Source organism: Nothobranchius furzeri, chromosome 5 (assembly GCF_043380555.1).
Source record: "Nothobranchius furzeri strain GRZ-AD chromosome 5, NfurGRZ-RIMD1, whole genome shotgun sequence".
Taxonomy (NCBI): Eukaryota; Metazoa; Chordata; class Actinopteri; order Cyprinodontiformes; family Nothobranchiidae; genus Nothobranchius; species Nothobranchius furzeri.
Window position 1 is genome coordinate 3,818,124 of NC_091745.1, and position 19,373 is coordinate 3,837,496.

The 19,373-nt window shown below is 43.2% G+C and overlaps 1 protein-coding gene across 1 annotated transcript in view; it reads right to left on the minus strand.

The window, feature by feature from the left end:
- Nucleotides 1–19,373, minus strand: part of dnah10 (dynein axonemal heavy chain 10) — a 45,982-nt gene that overhangs the window by 4,295 nt on the left and 22,314 nt on the right. Inside the window, exons 43-72 of the mRNA XM_070551345.1 lie at nt 10,227–10,346; nt 9,966–10,111; nt 9,724–9,876; nt 9,372–9,632; nt 9,128–9,300; nt 8,966–9,059; nt 8,664–8,831; nt 8,359–8,547; nt 6,937–7,108; nt 6,650–6,853; nt 5,902–5,982; nt 5,531–5,728; nt 5,296–5,457; nt 5,027–5,201; nt 4,686–4,867; nt 4,469–4,605; nt 4,181–4,398; nt 3,845–4,066; nt 3,565–3,712; nt 3,185–3,464; nt 2,879–3,108; nt 2,517–2,790; nt 2,331–2,435; nt 2,082–2,236; nt 1,850–2,004; nt 1,536–1,719; nt 775–975; nt 439–648; nt 268–363; nt 22–199 (exon numbers count right to left, since the gene is read on the minus strand). Coding sequence (XP_070407446.1) covers nt 22–199; nt 268–363; nt 439–648; nt 775–975; nt 1,536–1,719; nt 1,850–2,004; nt 2,082–2,236; nt 2,331–2,435; nt 2,517–2,790; nt 2,879–3,108; nt 3,185–3,464; nt 3,565–3,712; nt 3,845–4,066; nt 4,181–4,398; nt 4,469–4,605; nt 4,686–4,867; nt 5,027–5,201; nt 5,296–5,457; nt 5,531–5,728; nt 5,902–5,982; nt 6,650–6,853; nt 6,937–7,108; nt 8,359–8,547; nt 8,664–8,831; nt 8,966–9,059; nt 9,128–9,300; nt 9,372–9,632; nt 9,724–9,876; nt 9,966–10,111; nt 10,227–10,346 — 5,271 coding nt within the window. The remainder of the gene's footprint in view (nt 1–21; nt 200–267; nt 364–438; nt 649–774; nt 976–1,535; nt 1,720–1,849; nt 2,005–2,081; nt 2,237–2,330; nt 2,436–2,516; nt 2,791–2,878; nt 3,109–3,184; nt 3,465–3,564; nt 3,713–3,844; nt 4,067–4,180; nt 4,399–4,468; nt 4,606–4,685; nt 4,868–5,026; nt 5,202–5,295; nt 5,458–5,530; nt 5,729–5,901; nt 5,983–6,649; nt 6,854–6,936; nt 7,109–8,358; nt 8,548–8,663; nt 8,832–8,965; nt 9,060–9,127; nt 9,301–9,371; nt 9,633–9,723; nt 9,877–9,965; nt 10,112–10,226; nt 10,347–19,373) is intronic.

Genomic DNA, 19,373 nt, shown 5'->3' on the forward strand with positions numbered 1-19,373 from the left:
GTACTAAAAATAATAACTGACCAACATAGACTCTCTTTGGCCCAGGTGAGGGAATTTTGTAATCCACATCTCCGTTACTGAAGAAATGGAACTGGGGCTGCCGAATGGTAGGGAACAGGAAGTCTCCAAAGTATTCATCCATGTAGATATTAAGGATCCTTTGGTCAAAGCTATCTATTGCTCTCCCACCGTACATCACCTAAGAAAACATTTTATGCATTAAACTTGAAGTATTTTACAACAAAACAGCAGACAGTGAAGACTAACCTCCCCTATAAGGTACTTCAGACTTTCCCAGGGCACTTTGGTTTCTCCTTGGTTGTGAGCTTTAGTCAGGTAAGTGTTTAGGATCTCCATACACACCTGCCAAACACAATAACATGTCTTAAACCACCCTAGAATGATGTGTGTCTGATACCACTGAAAGCTAAAACTTACAAAGAAGTCTGACTCGGTGAAATCACAGGGCACGTTCCAGCCGATCTTGCCGTACTTGCGTCTTTCTTGCACCGCAGCATGAAAGAAGGCCAGCACATAGACCAGGCTTTTGAAGGCAGGGTGCTGGCATGAGTCCAACGCCTCATTTTTGATTTTAGAGTATGTGGCTTTCATGTTCAGCTTGAGCCCATTGGGAGGCTCTGTCACTACCTACATACAATGAAAAAGACCATGGTTCTTTATGTTATCCTGAGCTTACATAACTCTCATACCATTGGTTACTGCATTAACAAGAAATGAAAATAAAACATCGCACAAGGTGAAAATGGGTTTTACCTTCAGAGACTTTTGCAGAATGCCAACAGGGAAATCCTTAATGGGATTGGTAGTGATCCACAAGCGGAAGTTGGGGTTAGGCTTGGTGATTTTCTCTAATGCTTTTTCCAGTTCCTTCAGCCACTTCACTTGTAGATGACAGTTCTGTAGCATCAACCACTGACCACGAAAAACTGCTGTTTCCAACCAATCTAGAGCCACCTTGATGATAGGTACAAGACACAGTTCACATCAAAATCTATCCACCCACTCTGTTCTGCTTATCTGAGGTCGGGTCCCGGGGGCAACAGCCTGAGGAGAGAGGCCCAGACTCCCCAGCCAACTTGGCCAGCATTTCCGGGGAGATCCCAAGGAATTCCCTGGTCAGCCGACAGACATAGTCCCTCCAGCGTGTCCTGGGTCTCCCTTTAGATCGCCTCCCTCACCAGGGAGGTGTCCAGGAGGTATCCTAACTAGATGTCCGAGCCACCTCAACTGGCTCCTCTCGATGTGGAGGAGCAGCAGATCTACTCTGACCCCTCCTGGATGACCGAGCTTCTCACGCTATCTCTAGAGCGTGGAGAGCCCAGCTTGCAGAGAAAGCCCATTTTGACCGCTTGCATCTGCGATTTCATTCTTTCAGACACTACCCAAAGCTACCCATGGGTTCACCACTCGTGGTAGGGGCCAAAGGGGTTAGGTGCAATGTGCGTCAAAACCTATTCACGTTGTATTAATTAGTAGGATTTTACGTTCAAGTTTTGGAAAAAGTTCGTTCATACCTTCTCTTGGCCCTGGCCCATTGCAAGGGACCTGAACTTGTTCCCTCTGAATCCCAACTCCTCTGTGAATTTCCTGAGGTCACCGGCTGGGTCAGAGCCAGGGCTCAGGATAAAAACAACAGGCGAGGAAGGTGTGCTCTGTTCCTGTATTGCAGTCAAGCTGATCACAGGTGGCTGGACGTATCTGAGAAAAACACAAATCATCTTTAGTCAACTTAACCGTGTTGGATTTTTTTTTTACCTCAGACCAGCTAAGGCTCTTTTAACAGTTTAGTGTGTTATACTTCAAATGGACATCAGAAACCGTGTCTCACCTTTCTCCCATGGTTGCAATGACATAATCGGTCATGGCTCTGATGACTCTGTCAACACGAAAGCAGCGCAGCAGCAACAGCTTCTGAAATGCTGACAGGTTTTCTTTGTATTTCATGGGGAATGGAGCTTGTTCTGGTGCGTCTAAGTCATACCACTGAGAAGACCAAAAACAATGACTTGAACTCGGCTGATTTAGGTCGTTCCTTAGATTTATTTCTCTCTTGAACTTACTGCTTTCCAGTCAGTGGAGTTTTTCTCAATGTCACTGGGCAGAGAGGCAAAATTTTCAGGGAAGAGCTCTGCGAGTTTAACCACATCCTCCCAGCTCTGGCTAGGAAGCCAGTCACAAGGCTTTTTATGTGCGCTTCTTTCCAGAGATAAATTACCTTTAAAACAAGAAAAGTCATTTTGAGCAATGTGTACATGTATATCTGCTTACATTCATTAAAATCTTCTTAGACATTTCTCTGGATTTGTTACCCTTGATTAGGAACTCCAACTCCTCCTGAGGTGCCCTCCCCTCTGCCTGCTCAATCTTGACCGTCATATTAAAGGAGAAGAGCAACTTGTGTTTCTCAAACAGCCCTAAATACGTCCAACAGGGGGATTAAATCCTCAGATTAACATACACAACTTTCCATTTTTTATCTAAATCAGTTCTTTTACCTGTGCAGACATAGTTGTAAACATCGTCTGTGAGAGTGTTGATGATGCTTTCAAGTCTTTGATCAAGGGATGAGTGGGGTAGAGATCTTCTCAGGGACAAGTCAAACACCTGCAGGTAGGTCTCCAGAGAGTACTGATACATGCTGTTAACCAGAGCCATGTCTGTCAGTGCAAAAAAGAGGATGGCGCCACGTTTCGCTGCAGGTCGGTAGCCGTCTCTCAGTTTGTCAATATCCATCGATGTCTTCTGAGCCAACTTCAATTTCTCAAAAACCTGGTGGTCACAAACCAAACACAGCAAAAGTTTACTGACCACATTGTCTTCAAGTTAGTTTACTAATCCAGGTTTTACATGAACTGACTTCGCTGGCTTTAGACTTTGTTTCCTCGAGTGTTTCGACCAGCTCTTTGTTATCCAGCATGTTTCCAGTAGATGTAGCCAGCTCCCTAAGAAAGGAGTCCACGAGGTTTTTTAGCAGTGCCTTCTTTTTACTGATATCCTGGATTAAACGCTGACGTTGTTCTTCCAGCTTCTTCTTCTCAAAGCCCATAATAACACTCAGGAGCTGGTCCTCCAGACCCTTAAGGGTTACTGTAATTACACAAATCAAACAAATCTTTTCATTTTTTATTCAGATCCCAACTATAGTTAAAGTTTCAGCTCTTACCTGTGTAGTTGATGACCATGGCTTTCCCAAAAACTGACGGAGAGTAGTTGGGATTCGCCAGTTTAGTGTTAAGGTAGAGTTTAAAGTTAGGATCGTAATCCACTTCCTTATCAGCCAGCAGGATAAACTGTCTACCCTCTGCTCCTTTAACATTTTTCTCCAGAACACCGTCAATCACTGGGTCTATGTACTCATCCACATCTTGGAAAAGGATTGGATTGCCATACTTGATGGCCATCTCAAGCTGTCTCAGAAAGTCTGGATCGTTGAAAGATGTAATCTGAGGAAAAATGATGATTTTGTGCTCAGGACCACACACCGTGAGACTGTAGGCAGTGAGATGTGTCTCTGACACCTGCAGAATGAGAAACTTTTCGTACCTTGAGGTTATTGTTTTCTTCTTTTTTTTTAATCCAGCTGAATGCCTGTTGCTGAGGATCAATGCACATGGCGAAGCGACTCCCTCTGGTTGTGAGGATTCCATTTTGCACTGAATGCTCATCAGGTGGCAAACCCTCAGAGCTCCACCTGTTCAAAGGTGTAAAAGGCATAATCAGAAGCTAAACAAACCAACAAGTTAAAAAAAAACACATCACATTTCTTGTATTTAATAAATCAAATATTGTCCTGTTACAAATCCTGAGGTTACAAAACACTGACCTGCTGATTTCTACCTCATCAGTGAGAAGGTTTTCTACTTTAAAATGTGGACTCAAGGGAATGCCTCTCTCCAGGACATCCTGTAGCCAGGTTCCATAAACCATTTCACTCCTGAACTCCCAGCTGAAGGCCCCTTCGTAGCTCAGGAAAGCAGCTGAGATCAGACAATCTCCAAGGAGATGCACGCGCCGCTGCCTCAACTCAACTAGATCTTGTGTCCACCTGGATTTAATGTGTGATTGAAAAATATGGTTGGAAACACACAGTGATGAAACAAAACAAGCACACCTGTCAGGAATAATTGTATCACACGTTGTGTTTCTTGTGCCATCTCACCGTTCGTTTTCAGAGCTCAGACCAGAGATGAGTTTATCAGCAGCTACCAGCCTCCTCTCCATGACCTGAGCCTCCTCCTGAAGAACCAGCTTTTCCGTGATCGCATCCTTATAGTTGGTTTGAAGATCACGCAGCTCAGTTTGAATTTTTTCAAGCTCCTTTTGAATGTCCTCTAGTTCCTTCTTAGACTTAACAAACTCTTTTTCAAGCTTTGCTACCTGAAAAAAAGGTTTGAGGTTTTAGTTGTTTGTGTCACCTTCATACAGCACAGTGAAACTAAAAGATTACCTTTTGCCTCTTGGGTTTGATTTCTCTGGCGACATCACAGTAACCTATTATTGACTCCACAAACTTAAACATTCCTGCTCCAGCTTTACTGATACCTTGCATTTCTTCCAAGCTTGTATGCAGGTTCTTAAGGGAGTCTGGCCAAGTGAAATCACAAAAGTTATCAATAAAAAAATCAAAAACAACACCACATCTTATTGATCACAATCTAACTTACGTTTGACAGTCCTGACTTGAGCATTAGTTATGGAATCACAATCCAACTCCAGTAAAGAGCGCAGAAAGTTTGCGTCTAACATCATTGCCTTGGCTGCCAGCCAGCTGATTTCTTTGTGGCCACGCAGGACAAGAATACACTCACAAACCACTTGTACCTGTTTGGGTGGCTTAGCAAAAGATCTGTGGTATTGATCAGCAAATAAAGGAGAGAAATACAGAATTCTTAAAGATTTGATTTGAGTTGTCTTCACAGAACTTTAGCAGGGAGCTTAGCACATTATAGCTCGCTAGAATTTGGCCATTATCTGTTTGTTAACCAGACATAAAGTACAGGGTTACCGGATCTCAGTGACATCAGATTTATCCAGGTCTTGCAGGGCTTTGCGAGCTGCCTCTAATGCTGGCAGAGCTTCATCCAGAGCACTTTTAGCGCTTGCATTCTCAACAGATATGACGTTATTCTGAACTTCAATCTCTTTGGCTTTTTCCTCTGCTAGAGTCTTTTTGTCCTCAGCTAAAAAAAAGAGTTGATTTGTTTCTAAAAATTGTACGTAATGGAAATGTAACTTTATTGTGACTTCAGTTGTAAGATGCAAGTAATAACTGACCTGCACTTGTGTTAGCAACAATGTCTTTCACCAGGGTTTCACAAGCTGAGGTCTTTTCAGCTAGAGCCACCTTCTGATCGGCAAGCTTTACGTTCAGTTCAACCAGCTGCTCACTAGCTTCCTTTAGCTTATCCAAACCTCCCTCTAAACGCTTGCACTGAGCTAGAAATGAAAAGAGCATTCTGTAACACTAGTCCAGCTGTCACTAAACAGGCTCATGTTTCCATGTCCTTACCAAGGAAAAAAGCATCCTTTTCCTCCAAAAGACTGGAATATGTTTTGATGAAGTCCAAGAAGCTCTTTGGAGTAACATAGTTACATCTTCTAAGCTTCTGCTGGAACAGCTTGCTGTACTCTCCTGCAGATATATGAACCATGCATACTTGATCTGTAATGGCTGCAGAGTGGGCCTCAGGAATCATTGGATGATCACCTGCAGGGTGAAAAGTAAAACATCAGTATACTCTTTAAGGTTCAGGGACAAGTACCATACAAAACTCTCTTCATCACAAAGTAAATCAAAGCAAGTCCTAAAATGGATCAGCACAATTTGTTTCTATGATAAATTCATTGGCAAAAATGTAAGAAAATGTTTTCTGAACACACCAAGGAAAGACTGTGCGACTGCATGGAGTGCCTCTGGTGGCCATGGAAGGAACCAGTCAATTACAGTGTTGTTTATCAGCCCTGTAATATACGATGCATACAGTTGGTAACATACATTTAGAAATTGTCTATCTATCCATCATCTGCTTATCCAGGGTCGGGTCGCGGTTGCGGCAGCCTGAGCGAAGAAGCCCAGACTTCCCTCTCCCCAGCCACTTGGGCAAGCTCTTCCGGGGGAATCCTAAGGTGTTCCAAGGCCAGCTGAGAGACATAGTCCCTCCAGCCTGTCCTGCATCCCTTAGGTCTTCTCCCGGTTGGACGTGTCCAGAAAACCTCACCAGGAGGCATCCTAACTAGATGCCCGAGCCACCTCAACTGGCTCCTCTCGATGTGGAGGATCAGCAGATCCACTCCAAGCCCCTGCCAGATGACCGAGCTTCTCACCCTATCGCTTAGGGAGAGCCCAGCCACCCTGCAGAGAAAACTCATTTAAGCTGCTTGTATCCGATCTCTCATTCTTTTGGTCACTACCCAAAGCTCATGGCCATAGGTGAGGGTAGGAACAACCGGTACAACGCCAGCATCACTGCAGACACAGCACCAATCCACCTATCGATCTCACACCTAAGCTTTCCCTCACTCGTGAACAAAACGCAGAGATACTTGGTTGCAAACCGCTCCAGCAAAAGCTGGAGATCACATTTTAAAGAGTTAAACTAAGAAAAAAATGATAAAAAGTACATTTCACCTGGGAAGTTCCTGCAGCGTGTTCTTAGAGTGTCCCCCACTGGAGACATGCCCAAAACAATGTGTAGATTGTTGGCACTCTTATTGACAAAGTATTCCCACACACTCTGCTTAGAAGGACCTGCTCCCATTTTAAGAGCCTCATCACGAAGCTGGTTGAGAACTGATTCCTTCTCATCATCTGGGAACAGCGCAGGTACTATGCCTTAGAAAAGAATGAATGAGCCGTGTTCAACATCTGCAGCTTTTCAGAATATTAGACGAGTTCAAACCAGAGTGGTAGCTAACCTGAGGTGAGCATGTTGTTGATTAGTTCCAGAAAACTTTCTTCAGCTACATGAGCATCAGTAAAAAGGAACACCATCTTCTTATTTTCAACACCGAGCTTCAAGTAAAGTTTTCTCAGATCTTCTCTGAAGTTGGACGCATTGTATCCTCTGCTGAGTGTGATTTCAAACACCTGAAGAAGCAGATTCAAATATCACAGGCAGTAATGGGCTCGACACACGGGAGGCGACAAACGACTGCGATCAGTGAAATTCGTCGCTGTCGCTTTTATTACCTGACACACGGGAGGCGACCCGCGGCAGCGGCAAAGCCGTCGACGCGTTCTGTTCTATGGCGAAATCGAATCTTCCGTTGTTTTGATTGGCTGTGTCAGCTTGGAGGGAATTAAGGTTATTTAAGCCGGCGGTTCAGAGTTAAAAAAGTGGTAGATATGACGTTTCACAAGGTGCTGCTGGAGTTATGTGACATCTTACTTCTGATTTTACTATTAAAAAAAACCCAGAGAATGGTTTCATCCCATATTACAAACCAGGAGGGGGCTATCTCTGTCTATCAGGACATGCTTCAATTTATCACATGGTTTGGACCTCACATTAAGATGAACATAGTCACAGAAGGAGAAAAGGAGTCATGTTTGCGCAGAGATGTACGGAGCATCCCGTCCGCTCATTGGTCAGTGAATGAAACCTCCGTTGATTGGTCCTCGTCCGAGCGAAAAGTTGAAAATATTTCTACTTTCTGGGATCGCGTCACTGGGTCACCTGTGCACGACATGTGCACGAGCGCAAAATTTCACACGCACATTTTTCACCTTTCGCTTAGTAGGAGGGAGACCCGTGATCATGGACGTAATTTTTGGGGGGGACAGGGGGGACATGTCCCCCCCCACTTTTTCCAAAGTCAAGTTTTGACCCCTGCAATTTTTACCATCCAAAAACAATATTACGCTATATTAAATTGACACTGGTTGAGCTCTAGGACCAAGCGGAAAACAACCGTTTGTGTTGAAGCCTGTTTCCCATTAGAGCATACTGTAAAGATACACCCCCCCCCCCCCCCGGTCCCCCCCACTTCTAAAGTGAAAATTACGTCCTTGATTACGCTATATTACGTTGACACTGGTTGAGCTCTAGGACCAAGCGGAAAACAACCATTTGTGTTGAAGCCTGTTTCCCATCAGAGCATACTGTCAAGATCCCCCCCCCCCCCCCGTGTCCCCCCCACTTCTAAAGTGAAAATTACGTCCTTGCCCGTGATTATCGCTTTGTTGCGCATGTCTCATTGAAAATGAACGGAGGAGAGGCGATGTCGCCTCCCGTGTGTCGAGTCCAAAAGTGTATTTGCAAAGATGGGTTTGAAAGTTACTTAACGTTCTAGGCACATAATAATGTCTTTCACCAGATAGTTCATGTATTTAACAACCTCACAGCCAGCGGTGAACGCAGCAAGTTTGGTGAGGGACTGCTTGCCCGAGCCCCCCACCCCAACAAGCAGCACGTGGCCACGATCAATGCGGATGATGCGATGAAGCCGTGTCAGATGCTCCAGGGCATCATCAAACAGCACCAAGTTCATCCTCGACTTCCTCTCATTATATTCCTCAAGAATCTCCTGTGGAGTGTAAAGAAAAACTAGTCAAAATAATAGCTGTGAATTATTACTATAATTCTATGAAGGAATTCAAACTGAGGCTGTCATCTTTGTAAGTCAGCATGAAAAAAACTTGCCTGAAAAATGACTTTGGAAGCATCATAATCTTGAACATCTTCATAGACCCTTGCCTCAGAATCACTGAGGGCAGCTCTGTAGTCCCCAAAGAGAATGGGGTCCTTCATCACCGCCTCCATGTCTGACTTAAAATGTGCTTCGATCAGGTTTTTAATGTGACCTTGGACCTGTTGCAGAAAAACAATTAAAGACTCCCGGGCCAAGAAAGATAAATATCTACTGAATGTTTGGAGTCCACGTTTGTGGTTTTATCTGAAGGAACGATTCCAAACAAGATGGCTATCAGCTAGTACGGCAGTACCAAAGCTTTGTCAGTTTCATCAATGAGTCTGTCATGGAAGATTCTCAAGCACTCATTTCTCCACACGCGGACAAACTGGGCGACAGTCAGAAATCTGTCAGAGAGAAAAACAAAAGTTATACATAGGGCTGTTATCAGCAGAGTTAATGTGACGGATCAGACTTGTCTGGTGTAGTGAGGGTCAGTCCATTGTAGACTCTTGACAGATCCCTCAGGTTGAAGGTGTAGTGGAACTTAGAGGGAGTGGGTGAAAGATCTCTGTTGATGAGGTTGTAGAGTTCCAGCGTGCAGCACGTGACTTCATCGCATACTTTCCGTACGCAATCTTCAAAGAGCTGAAATAAGTCATAAGTTTACCACACCCGAGTACAAAGATGAATTTTGGTGTGAGGAAGAAGACACCTACCCTGGTGTGGCCTTTGAGAATGGAAGCACAGATGTGGTGGAGAGATTCCGTCGTTGGAAACGGAATGCCAAAGACACCGAAGAGTGAAATGAAGCGTGGATCCACTTCATTCCTCCCACCTCCCGCCTTTCCCATGGCTGAAATAAAGCCAAGGTCCTTGAGGATTTTGCAGTTTAGTTCTTTTCCTCTGTCATATATGCCTCCTCGGTCCAGCAGCAACTTCAGAAGTGCAATAGGCTGTTGTGTTCCATAGTTATCCACCTAAACAAAATAATGTACTTTATTAAAATGTTACAACCCTCAGCATAATCAAGCAGAGAATAAATGACTGTGGGTAAAAATCTTGGATTACCTTTGGCATGTTCAGATCATCAATAAAGACCAGAAGTCTCTTCCCCAGCGGGGGGCCGTAGGTGTCTTTGGTTCTTTTTTCCACGTTAGCCTCCAGGTTCCTCTGCAGGTCTAATGAAGTTGTTCTGGATGAGAAGTTGATGATCAAAGTACTCTAAACACAAAAACAGTTGAAATAATGAATATACAGGGACAGGCATTCTGACTTGAGTGAAATGTAAGAAGCACGGATGTTGAAATTACTCCATTATCAGGATTGATATTCTTCAGGAAGTTGTGAATTGTGGCGGTCTTGGAGGTTCCAGTATCTCCGACCAGTAACACCGGTCTCCTCATCTTCACCATCTGTTCCAAGATCCAACTGGTTCTTGTGGTGTCAACAGTTGGCACTATAAAGTAAACGAGGCTTTTAAAATCAGGTGTAAGAGCTTTGATATGTATTTTTGTCTTTACATGTTGGATGTGATTTGTCCCTCCCACACGGCTCACGGGAGTCATTGTTACCTAAGATATCAGCAAACTTTGTTTTAGGGTTGTGAGCGTATCTGGCAACCAAAGAGCTCCACGGAACCCACTTCTCCTGTGTTCCATCAAAGTGGAAATCATACAGTGTTGGCAGGTATCCTGTGTGAAGGAAGTCACTTAATATTGAATTACAAACACATGGAACATGTTTTCAATTATAATTTCATTAAACCATCAGTGACGATTGTGCATTATGGGCCAGTGGGGCCAGGCCCCACCCGATGATGCTGAGGAGATCTATGCTTGCTTAAAACAATAAATGGAACAGAATGGTTTTATGATTTATGATTTAAGAGTTATATTGTATAAAAGCCAATTGTATCACCAGAAGATTTTCTTTAAAACATTTGTGTGTTTATATCTAAGTTTTTACCAGGATACTGACAAGCTCAGTGGATTAAATCATCTTGAAAAATCTGAGAAGAGGCGGTTGTCATGCCGGCCCAACCAGCGTCCATTTTAAATGAGGAACATCTGAAATCACAATGCGCATCCTCAACTCATTCTCAGTGGTGAACCGTAAGGCCCAGAGACTTCGGCCCCAAGATCAGATCGTCCAATCAATAGATGAGAAAAGCACACGTGAGCTCGTGTTTCTGCTCTGTGGGACAGCCGCAGCCATGTTGGTTATGCTGGTTAGCTAACAAGAAGCAACAGAAGTAATGAAGAGAACTTTGCCACTTTAACAAAAATTTGAGATTAAACCAGAGGGCTTTAAGTGATATTATCAAAGGACAACGTTGGCATTGAAGATAGGGAGAGGGGGCTGTCGCGGTTGGGGCGGGGGTGAAGGAACGGTGGGTTAAACTTCGCTGGATTAACTGATCAGTTATTGAAATGTGTCTGTAACCCAGAAGCTAGAACCTTAATGAGGTATTAACTAATTGGCTTACTAATATGATCCATCCTCAATTTAGATAAAATATAAAATATAAATTAAGGAAATTAACAATACTAATTAATAGATATCTAATTAACTAATAGATAATTTCATAATGAATTATTGGAAGGGTGAATAACTAAAATAACGAGTTTAATATTAAACATCGGTTAAAACAAGAATCTTGAACATCCCTAACAGAAACAGAAGAGGAAAGCTGTATACTATTGGTCCAGGTGGGAATCTGAAATTTCATTGGCTGAGAGAAATAAGTCCCGCCTCCGCGAAATAAAACCGTGCGACGCAGCTGAGCGAGAGGAGAGACAAACGGCTGTGCAGCACGCAGATACAGAAAGCAAAGACTGAGCGGTTAGAGAGAGAGAGAGAGAGAAAAAAAAAACAACGGTCGAGGCCGTGAAGAACCCTGATTTGGGTGCCGCATAGATAGAGGGAGAGGCGGACTTGACTCCTTCTAATAAGAGCTAGGAACTTGGAACCAACGCGGTGAGTAAAGAAAAAAGAAGAGAAAAAGCTAACGATGCAACTTAAAAAAAAAAAGGAAACTTAAATAGCTTATTAAATTAATTCCATTCTTATAGATTTGTGTGGAGACGACAGAGTGAACCAATCCTCTGTAGGAGGGAACCGTTGGAGCGCGTTGGTGAGTGAATGAGATTAAATTCAGTAAATTATTAAATTCAAAAAGCTAATTACAGCAACCGAGGTGACAGCAGTGGGCTGCTAGACGTTAGATCCCAGGAGTTAACATCTCAAACTACCAGTTAACGGTGGTAGGGCATATAGGAGTTAACGGCTCAAACCGCCAGTTAACGGCGGTAGGGCATATGGGATTCCCAGGAGTTAACGGCTCAAACCGCCAGTTAATGGTGGTACGGCCTAGATGTACAAGGTCCTCAGGGGCGTTATAGCTAACGCCATAGAATTAGCCATGCGTCCCTTAACCAAACATTTAATAATAAAAAAATAGATAAATAAAAATAAATAAAAGCTAACTGATTAGGGAGGAATTATTTTACAAAGGTGGACCAAAGGACCAGAATTTATATTTTGTTGAATTTTGTTATAGAACATTTTATTTATTTATTTATTTATTTATTTATTTATTGTGTTACAGATATACAAGGTGTCACAATGCTGTATAGAAACACAACTAAATGTATCCTTGTTGTCATGAATGTATTTCTTGTTGAATAGTGTAGAGTAATAGAATCTAACTGAGCCTATTGAGCTGAACAATTGTTGTCATATGTAATTATATTTCCAGAGCTACTGAGAATTATTTTAATAGACAATCAAATTGATGTTATGTTAGTTGAACTGTGAACCCAAACATGATTGGCTATGCCAATAGAGTGAAGCATTTGTTTAAGTCTGTAAGACTTTATGCTGTGATGTGACGAGAAGGGTCGATGCCAACTCGCTAACAGTCCTGTTGTTTACAGGCTGGGTTTTTTTTTTTCCTTGGGTTTGATCCCGACTCCTATGATCACTCACTTGGAACGAGAACTGGATTTCTTCCTGACGAGGGAGATGGCGAGCCTTAACCACTGAACGAACCAGGACATCTCAAGTAACTGAAGAGCAGACTGCTCTCTTCTGTGAACAATCTCAACGGTGCGGTAGGAAAAAATCGCACCACCGGACTCTGACTTTCACCCCAAGCGTGGGGATTTGACTTGACGCCGGCTGACTTGTGACTCATATGATCAAATCTCATACCGAGCATTTTACTATTGTCGATTGTTTTCATCTGTTTTTGTGTGTTATCTTTATGTGTTATATTTCCCATTATTATTAAAATTTAGTATATAAACCGTTTCATGCTATACCCGTGACTCCAGTCATTCTTAAACAACCTCCAATTCTCCCCGAACCTAATTATTGGCCCATTTGTTTATTTTTTCTTTTAATTATCTTATTGTATCCTGTAATCCGGTTACATAAAACTTGGCGAGCCAGCCAGGAGAATTGTAGAGTTGTTACCTTAGCTAACCATTGACTGACATCATAAGAGTGCCTGGAGGTCACAGTGGTTTGCCATTTTGGCATTATTGGTACTTTTGAGTGTTTTAAAATGGAAGTTGTGAAAACAGAAAAGGTCAAAGTTTCAAATGCTGTTTTAATCAGTGGGTTAACTGATACAGACCTTGATAACGAAGTCTTTGGGTTTATGGAAGGATTCGGACCAGTTAACAGGCGCATTAAGTTACCAAACTGTGATCAGATTATTGTGGAGTTTCAACATGAAGCCACTGTTAAGGAATTAAAGAAACAATGTTTACCCTATGACAAACCTTGTACTAGGAACCCATATGTTTTCTTTCATATTCAAGACCTAGCCAGCGCGTACAGTCTAGAAACTAGCACATCTGCCACTGATGCCTATCTGTCAGAGCTCAGGGACATAGCTGCGCGTAGCAATCAATCATTTAAAGACCTTCTAATGGAGGAACTGGCAAAAATTGGGGAATCTTTAGGAAGGGATACCCATGCATCTGAACCAGTCACTGAACCAGAGCCAATGCTCCATAGTGACCAAGTTACATATTCCCTGCCTTTAACACCAGAAGTTAACTATATGAACAACTCAAAGGACAATTGTCCACCTACAGAGACTGGAAAACAAAACCCTTGCATTCCACCAAATCTTTTAAACACACCTGAGGTTCAGCGAGTTATTGTGGAACACATTGTTAAAAGCAGTGAGGTTATCCCTCCGCCTACTTCACAATACAGACTAAAACCGTTCTCAGGGCGAGTTCCACACCCTTCTTTTGAAACTGACTATGATACTTGGCGTAGTAGTGTAGTGTTATGCATAAATGATCCTTCACTCACCAAGTCCCAAATTGTACGAAGGATCGTGGAGAGTCTGTCAGCCCCAGCAGCGAGCATCGTTAAAGCTCTTAGTCCAAAATCCGACCCGGAAACGTACCTTGAACATCTCGATTCAGCTTACGCAGCTGTCGAAGACGGCGACGAGCTCTTTGCTCGCTTCTTAAACACAAACCAGGACAGTGGTGAAAAACCTTCCGATTACTTTCAGAGGTTATACACCTTGTTAAACCTAGTTATTCAGAGGAATGGAATTTCCTCCAGTGACGCCGACCAGCAGCTGCTCAAGCAGTTTTGCAGAGGCTGTTGGGACAGCTCGCTGATTTCAAACCTGCAACTCGAACAAAAGAAAGACAACCCGCCTCATTTTACAGCACTTCTCCTCAAACTGCGCACTGAAGAAGACAAACAGGCTACTAAAGCAGCACGCATGAAACAACACTTAGGGGCACAACGAACTAGAGTGTATTCAAATGTGCAAACAACATGCTCTCAGAGTAAAAACACTTGTGAACTGGAAATAGATGATAACTGTGATGACTTACGCAAACAAATCGCTGAGCTCAGGAGCCAAATTGCACAGCTTAAGGTTAACAACACAGATAAAAAGGCAAAGAAAACTCAAAAAGAGTCAAAACCCCGTGTGGGGACTAAAATTCCAGATGAGCCCAAACAGATTCAGCAGATAACAGCAGTGGTGCCCAGACCAAAGCCTGGATACTGTTTTAAGTGCGGAGAAGATGGGCACATAGCTTCTAGCTGTAGCAACGAGCCAAATCCAGCACTAGTTGCAACTAAAAGACTTGCTCTTAGACAGAAGCAGCGCGAGTGGGAGATGTCAAAGCCAATTGCTCAGTCTCCTCCTTTAAACCGGTAGAAGCTCCTATCGTGGGACAGATAGGTGCTAAAGTAGAACCAAGTCCCTCTAAGGAAAGGACAGAGAGACTTTTTTGCAAGCCAGTTCATGCTCATTCAGTGCCAAAACTTCCCAAAAGATTAGTGGGTGGGCGATGCACAGCTACAGTCTCAGTTAACAGTGTTGAATGTAATTGTTTACTGGATTCAGGGTCCCAGGTAACCACCATTGCCAATTCTTTTTACCAAGAACACTTACCTGACCTCTCAATTAAACCCATCAGTAATCTGTTAGAAGTCGAGGGCGCAAATGGTCAAGCAGTTCCTTATTTAGGATACATAGAGATAAGTGTCACATTTCCAAAAGAGCTCGATCAGTCTGGACTTGAGTTACCTACCCTTGCGTTAGTGGTTCCGGATATAAGCTCAAACTCTGATACACCACTACTCATTGGCACAAACACACTCGATCCTTTGTATGAGCAATTGTCTGCCAATAACTTACCTGATTCCAAGGCACTCTCTTATGGGTATCAACACGTGCTAAAAGCCTTAGCAGTCAGAAAAAAACAAAGCAAAGATGGACGAGTTGGTGTGGTGAAGCTTCGAGGGAGAACCCAAGAAGTTCTCCCTGCAAATAAAAAACTGTTACTAGAAGGGTTTATGCAACCCAGCCAAAACAAGCATGAGCCTTATGCACTCATTGAACAACCCACCAATGGTTCTCTACCAGGGGGTATAATTGTAGACTGTTGCCTCATTTCCTTACCTTCACATGGTCCATACAAAGTACCTGTTGTACTAAGAAACGAAACTAACCATGACATCACATTACCCACTAACTGTGTGATCGCTGAGTTAGTTAAAGCCGATCGTGTTATGCCATATCCAGAACCTGACAAAAGTGATCAGAAAGTACTTGCGGCGTGTAGTTCGCAGCAACAGACTTCACCTTCAAACCCTCCTCTCAGTTTTGACTTCGGTACTTCGCCCTTGTCCGAAGAATGGAAAGGGAGGATCACCAACAAACTTAACACTTACTCCGATGTGTTTTCGCACCACGATCTTGATTTTGGTCATACACAACAGATAAGACATCACATCAACTTAAAAGACGAGACCCCATTCAAACAGAAATCTCGGCCGATCCATCCACATGATTATGAAGCAGTGAGAAAACATTTGGAAGCCCTCTTGGAAACCGGTATAATAAGAGAGTCGGAGTCTCCATTTGCCTCACCAATAGTGGTAGTTCGGAAAAAGAATGGTGAGGTACGTCTATGTATAGACTATAGAAAGCTTAATCTGCAAACCATTCGCGACGCATATGCCCTGCCTAACTTGGAGGAGTCCTTTTCTGCTCTCGCTGGATCACAGTGGTTTTCTGTGATGGACCTCAAGTCAGGTTACTATCAAATAGAGATGTGTGAAAAGGATAAACCTAAAACTGCTTTTGTTTGCCCGTTTGGGTTTTATGAATTTAACCGTATGCCACAAGGAATAACAAATGCTCCAAGCACTTTCCAACGGGTTATGGAAAAGTGTATGAAGGACATTAATCTGAAGGAAGTGTTAGTTTTCCTAGACGACTTGATCGTCTTTTCCAACTCCTTGGAAGAACACGAAACCAGACTTTCTCACGTTCTTGAACGGCTTAGAGAATACGGACTCAAGCTATCACCAGATAAGTGTCGTTTTTTCCAGACATCTGTGCGTTATCTTGGACATATAGTATCTCGAGATGGCATAAAAACCGATCCAGATAAGGTGGAAGCACTCAAAACATGGCCGAAGCCTCAGACTTTGAAGGAACTCCAATCTTTCTTAGGATTTACCGGTTATTACCGACGCTTCGTTAAAGATTACTCAAATATTGTCAAGCCACTAACATCTCTCACGGCTGGTTATCCACCCAAACGGAAAAACTTTAAAACACCACCATGTAGATCAAAGTACTTGAACCCCAAAGAACCCTTTGGGAATCGTTGGAGCCAAGACTGTGAGAAGTCCTTTCAAACTATTATTGAAAAACTTACCACTTCGCCAGTTCTTGGCTACGCTGACGCAAAACTCCCATATCTAGTACACACAGATGCTAGTACGACCGGACTCGGTGCAGCGCTATACCAAGTGCAAAACGGTGTCACACAGGTAATCGCTTATGCAAGTCGCGGTTTAAGCTCTAGTGAAACTAGGTACCCTGCGCACAAGTTGGAGTTTCTAGCCTTAAAGTGGGCCATAACAGATAAGTTTCATGACTATTTGTATGGGAACACATTCACTGTCATTACTGATAATAATCCGTTAACTTACCTCTTAACAACGGCAAAACTCGATGCAACGAGCTATCGTTGGCTAGCTGCGTTGTCCACCTATAATTTTGACATCAGATACCGTGCAGGTACACAGAACGTTGACGCGGATGGCCTGTCTAGGAGGCTGCATGATAAACCTGAAGACAACTCAAAATTCACTGAGGAATGCCAACGACTAGATGAGTTCCGATCTCATCTTTTATCCTCTGTCAAAGAAGTCGAGCTTCAACTTCAAGCCGAAGCAGTGAAGGCAACATGCCAAAAGCACATGGTCTTGGATGAGACTGATTCTCCTTGTGGTTTAGTTCAGTCACTTGCCATGTCTGCAGCGGCCATTCCAGACCTATTCCAGTTGGAAGACAATAGTGACAGTTTCTTTGCTGTGCCCAAGTATAACCATGCTGACCTTGTCTCCTTGCAGAGGAAAGATCCAACCATTGGCCGAGTCATTCAGCTGCTTATGACTGACAATAAACCGCCAACTGATACTATTGCAGAACCCCCGGTGGTTCTTAACCTTTTGAGAGAGTGGAAACGGTTTGAGTTTCAAAATGATTTACTGTACCGGAGACGCCAATTAGGACCAGAGACATCATTGCAGTTAGTCTTGCCTGATTCATTACGTTCAACAGTCATGCAAAGCCTACATGATGATATGGGGCATCTTGGGGTTGAACGTACGACAGATCTCATTCGGTCCCGTTTTTACTGGCCAAGAATGGCTAGTGATATCGAAATCAAAGTTAAAACTTGCGAAAGATGTATCCGTCGGAAGGCCCTCCCTGACAAAGCTGCTCCAATGGTGAGTATTACCACCACCAGACCTATGGAGTTAGTTTGCATGGATTTTCTCTCCATAGAACCAGACAGTAAGAACACTAAAGATGTCTTAGTGATTACAGACCATTTTACAAAGTATGCAGTGTCCATCCCAACCAAAGATCAGAAAGCCACCACCGTCGCGAAGAACCTGTGGGAACATTTTTTAGTCCACTACGGGTTTCCTGAGCGTCTTCATAGTGATCAGGGACGGGATTTCGAATCACGTACAATCAAGGAACTTTGTTCTTTACTTGGTATCCGTAAAGTCAGAACGAGCCCTTATCACCCTCGTGGCAACCCCGTTGAACGGTACAATCGTACATTACTCAGCATGTTGGGAACTTTACAAGCCACTGAGAAACATCACTGGCGCGATTTTGTAAAACCACTTACTCACTCGTACAATTGTACAAAAAATGACGTGACGGGATACTCTCCCTACGAGCTAATGTTCGGTAGGCAGCCTCGGTTGCCTATAGATATTGCCTTTGGGTTACCGCATTTGAACAAGCCCTCTATAACTCATTCTCAGTATGTTAAAGAACTGAAGAGTCATCTGGAACAGAGTTATGACATTGTCATAAAAAACTCTCAAAAAACAGCGAGGAAGAACAAAGAACGGTTCGACAGAAACATTCGTGAGTCCACACTAGGTGTGGGAGATCGTGTTTTAGTCCGAAATCTTCGCTTAAGAGAAAAGCATAAATTAGCAGACAAATGGGAGCAAACAGTGTATATAGTTCTCAAACAGATGGAAAACTTGCCAGTATACACTGTAAAACCAGAGAACGGAGAAGGACCCAACAGAACACTCCACAGAGATCTTTTACTGCCTTGTGGTTTTCTCTCTTCATTAGAAAATGAAACAGAACGCGTTACGAAACCTAGCAGACCTCATACAAGACAGAGTTCAGCCTTAGAACCTGACCCAGATGAGCCACTTGACGAAGAGGTAGATGAGTTTTATTACTCTGATCTTCCACAAGTGCTAAACCGACCATCCTATCAAATAGCGGTCACCTTGCCAAATAGGGAACTCATAGCAGATTCAGGACCGGTAAATAATATTCAACAACAAAACACACTATCCTTACACACAGGGGATCGCAAGGAACCAACCTTAGCTGGTAATGAAAATGCTGAATTGTCCTTACTTGACAAAGGCATCAACACCGAAACATTCTTACCTGACAGAATGAGTGAAACTGCGACATTCTTACCTGAAAGAGTGAAAGAAGCAGCAACATACTTACCTGAAAAAACGAAAAAAAACGAAGTATACTTACCTGACGTAGAAACGGGGGATGAAACTAACACAAACCTACCTCAATTGGATGGTGTCCTAAAGTCGCAGCAACGTGATGTAAGTTTTGAACCCATCATACACGATCAGACACA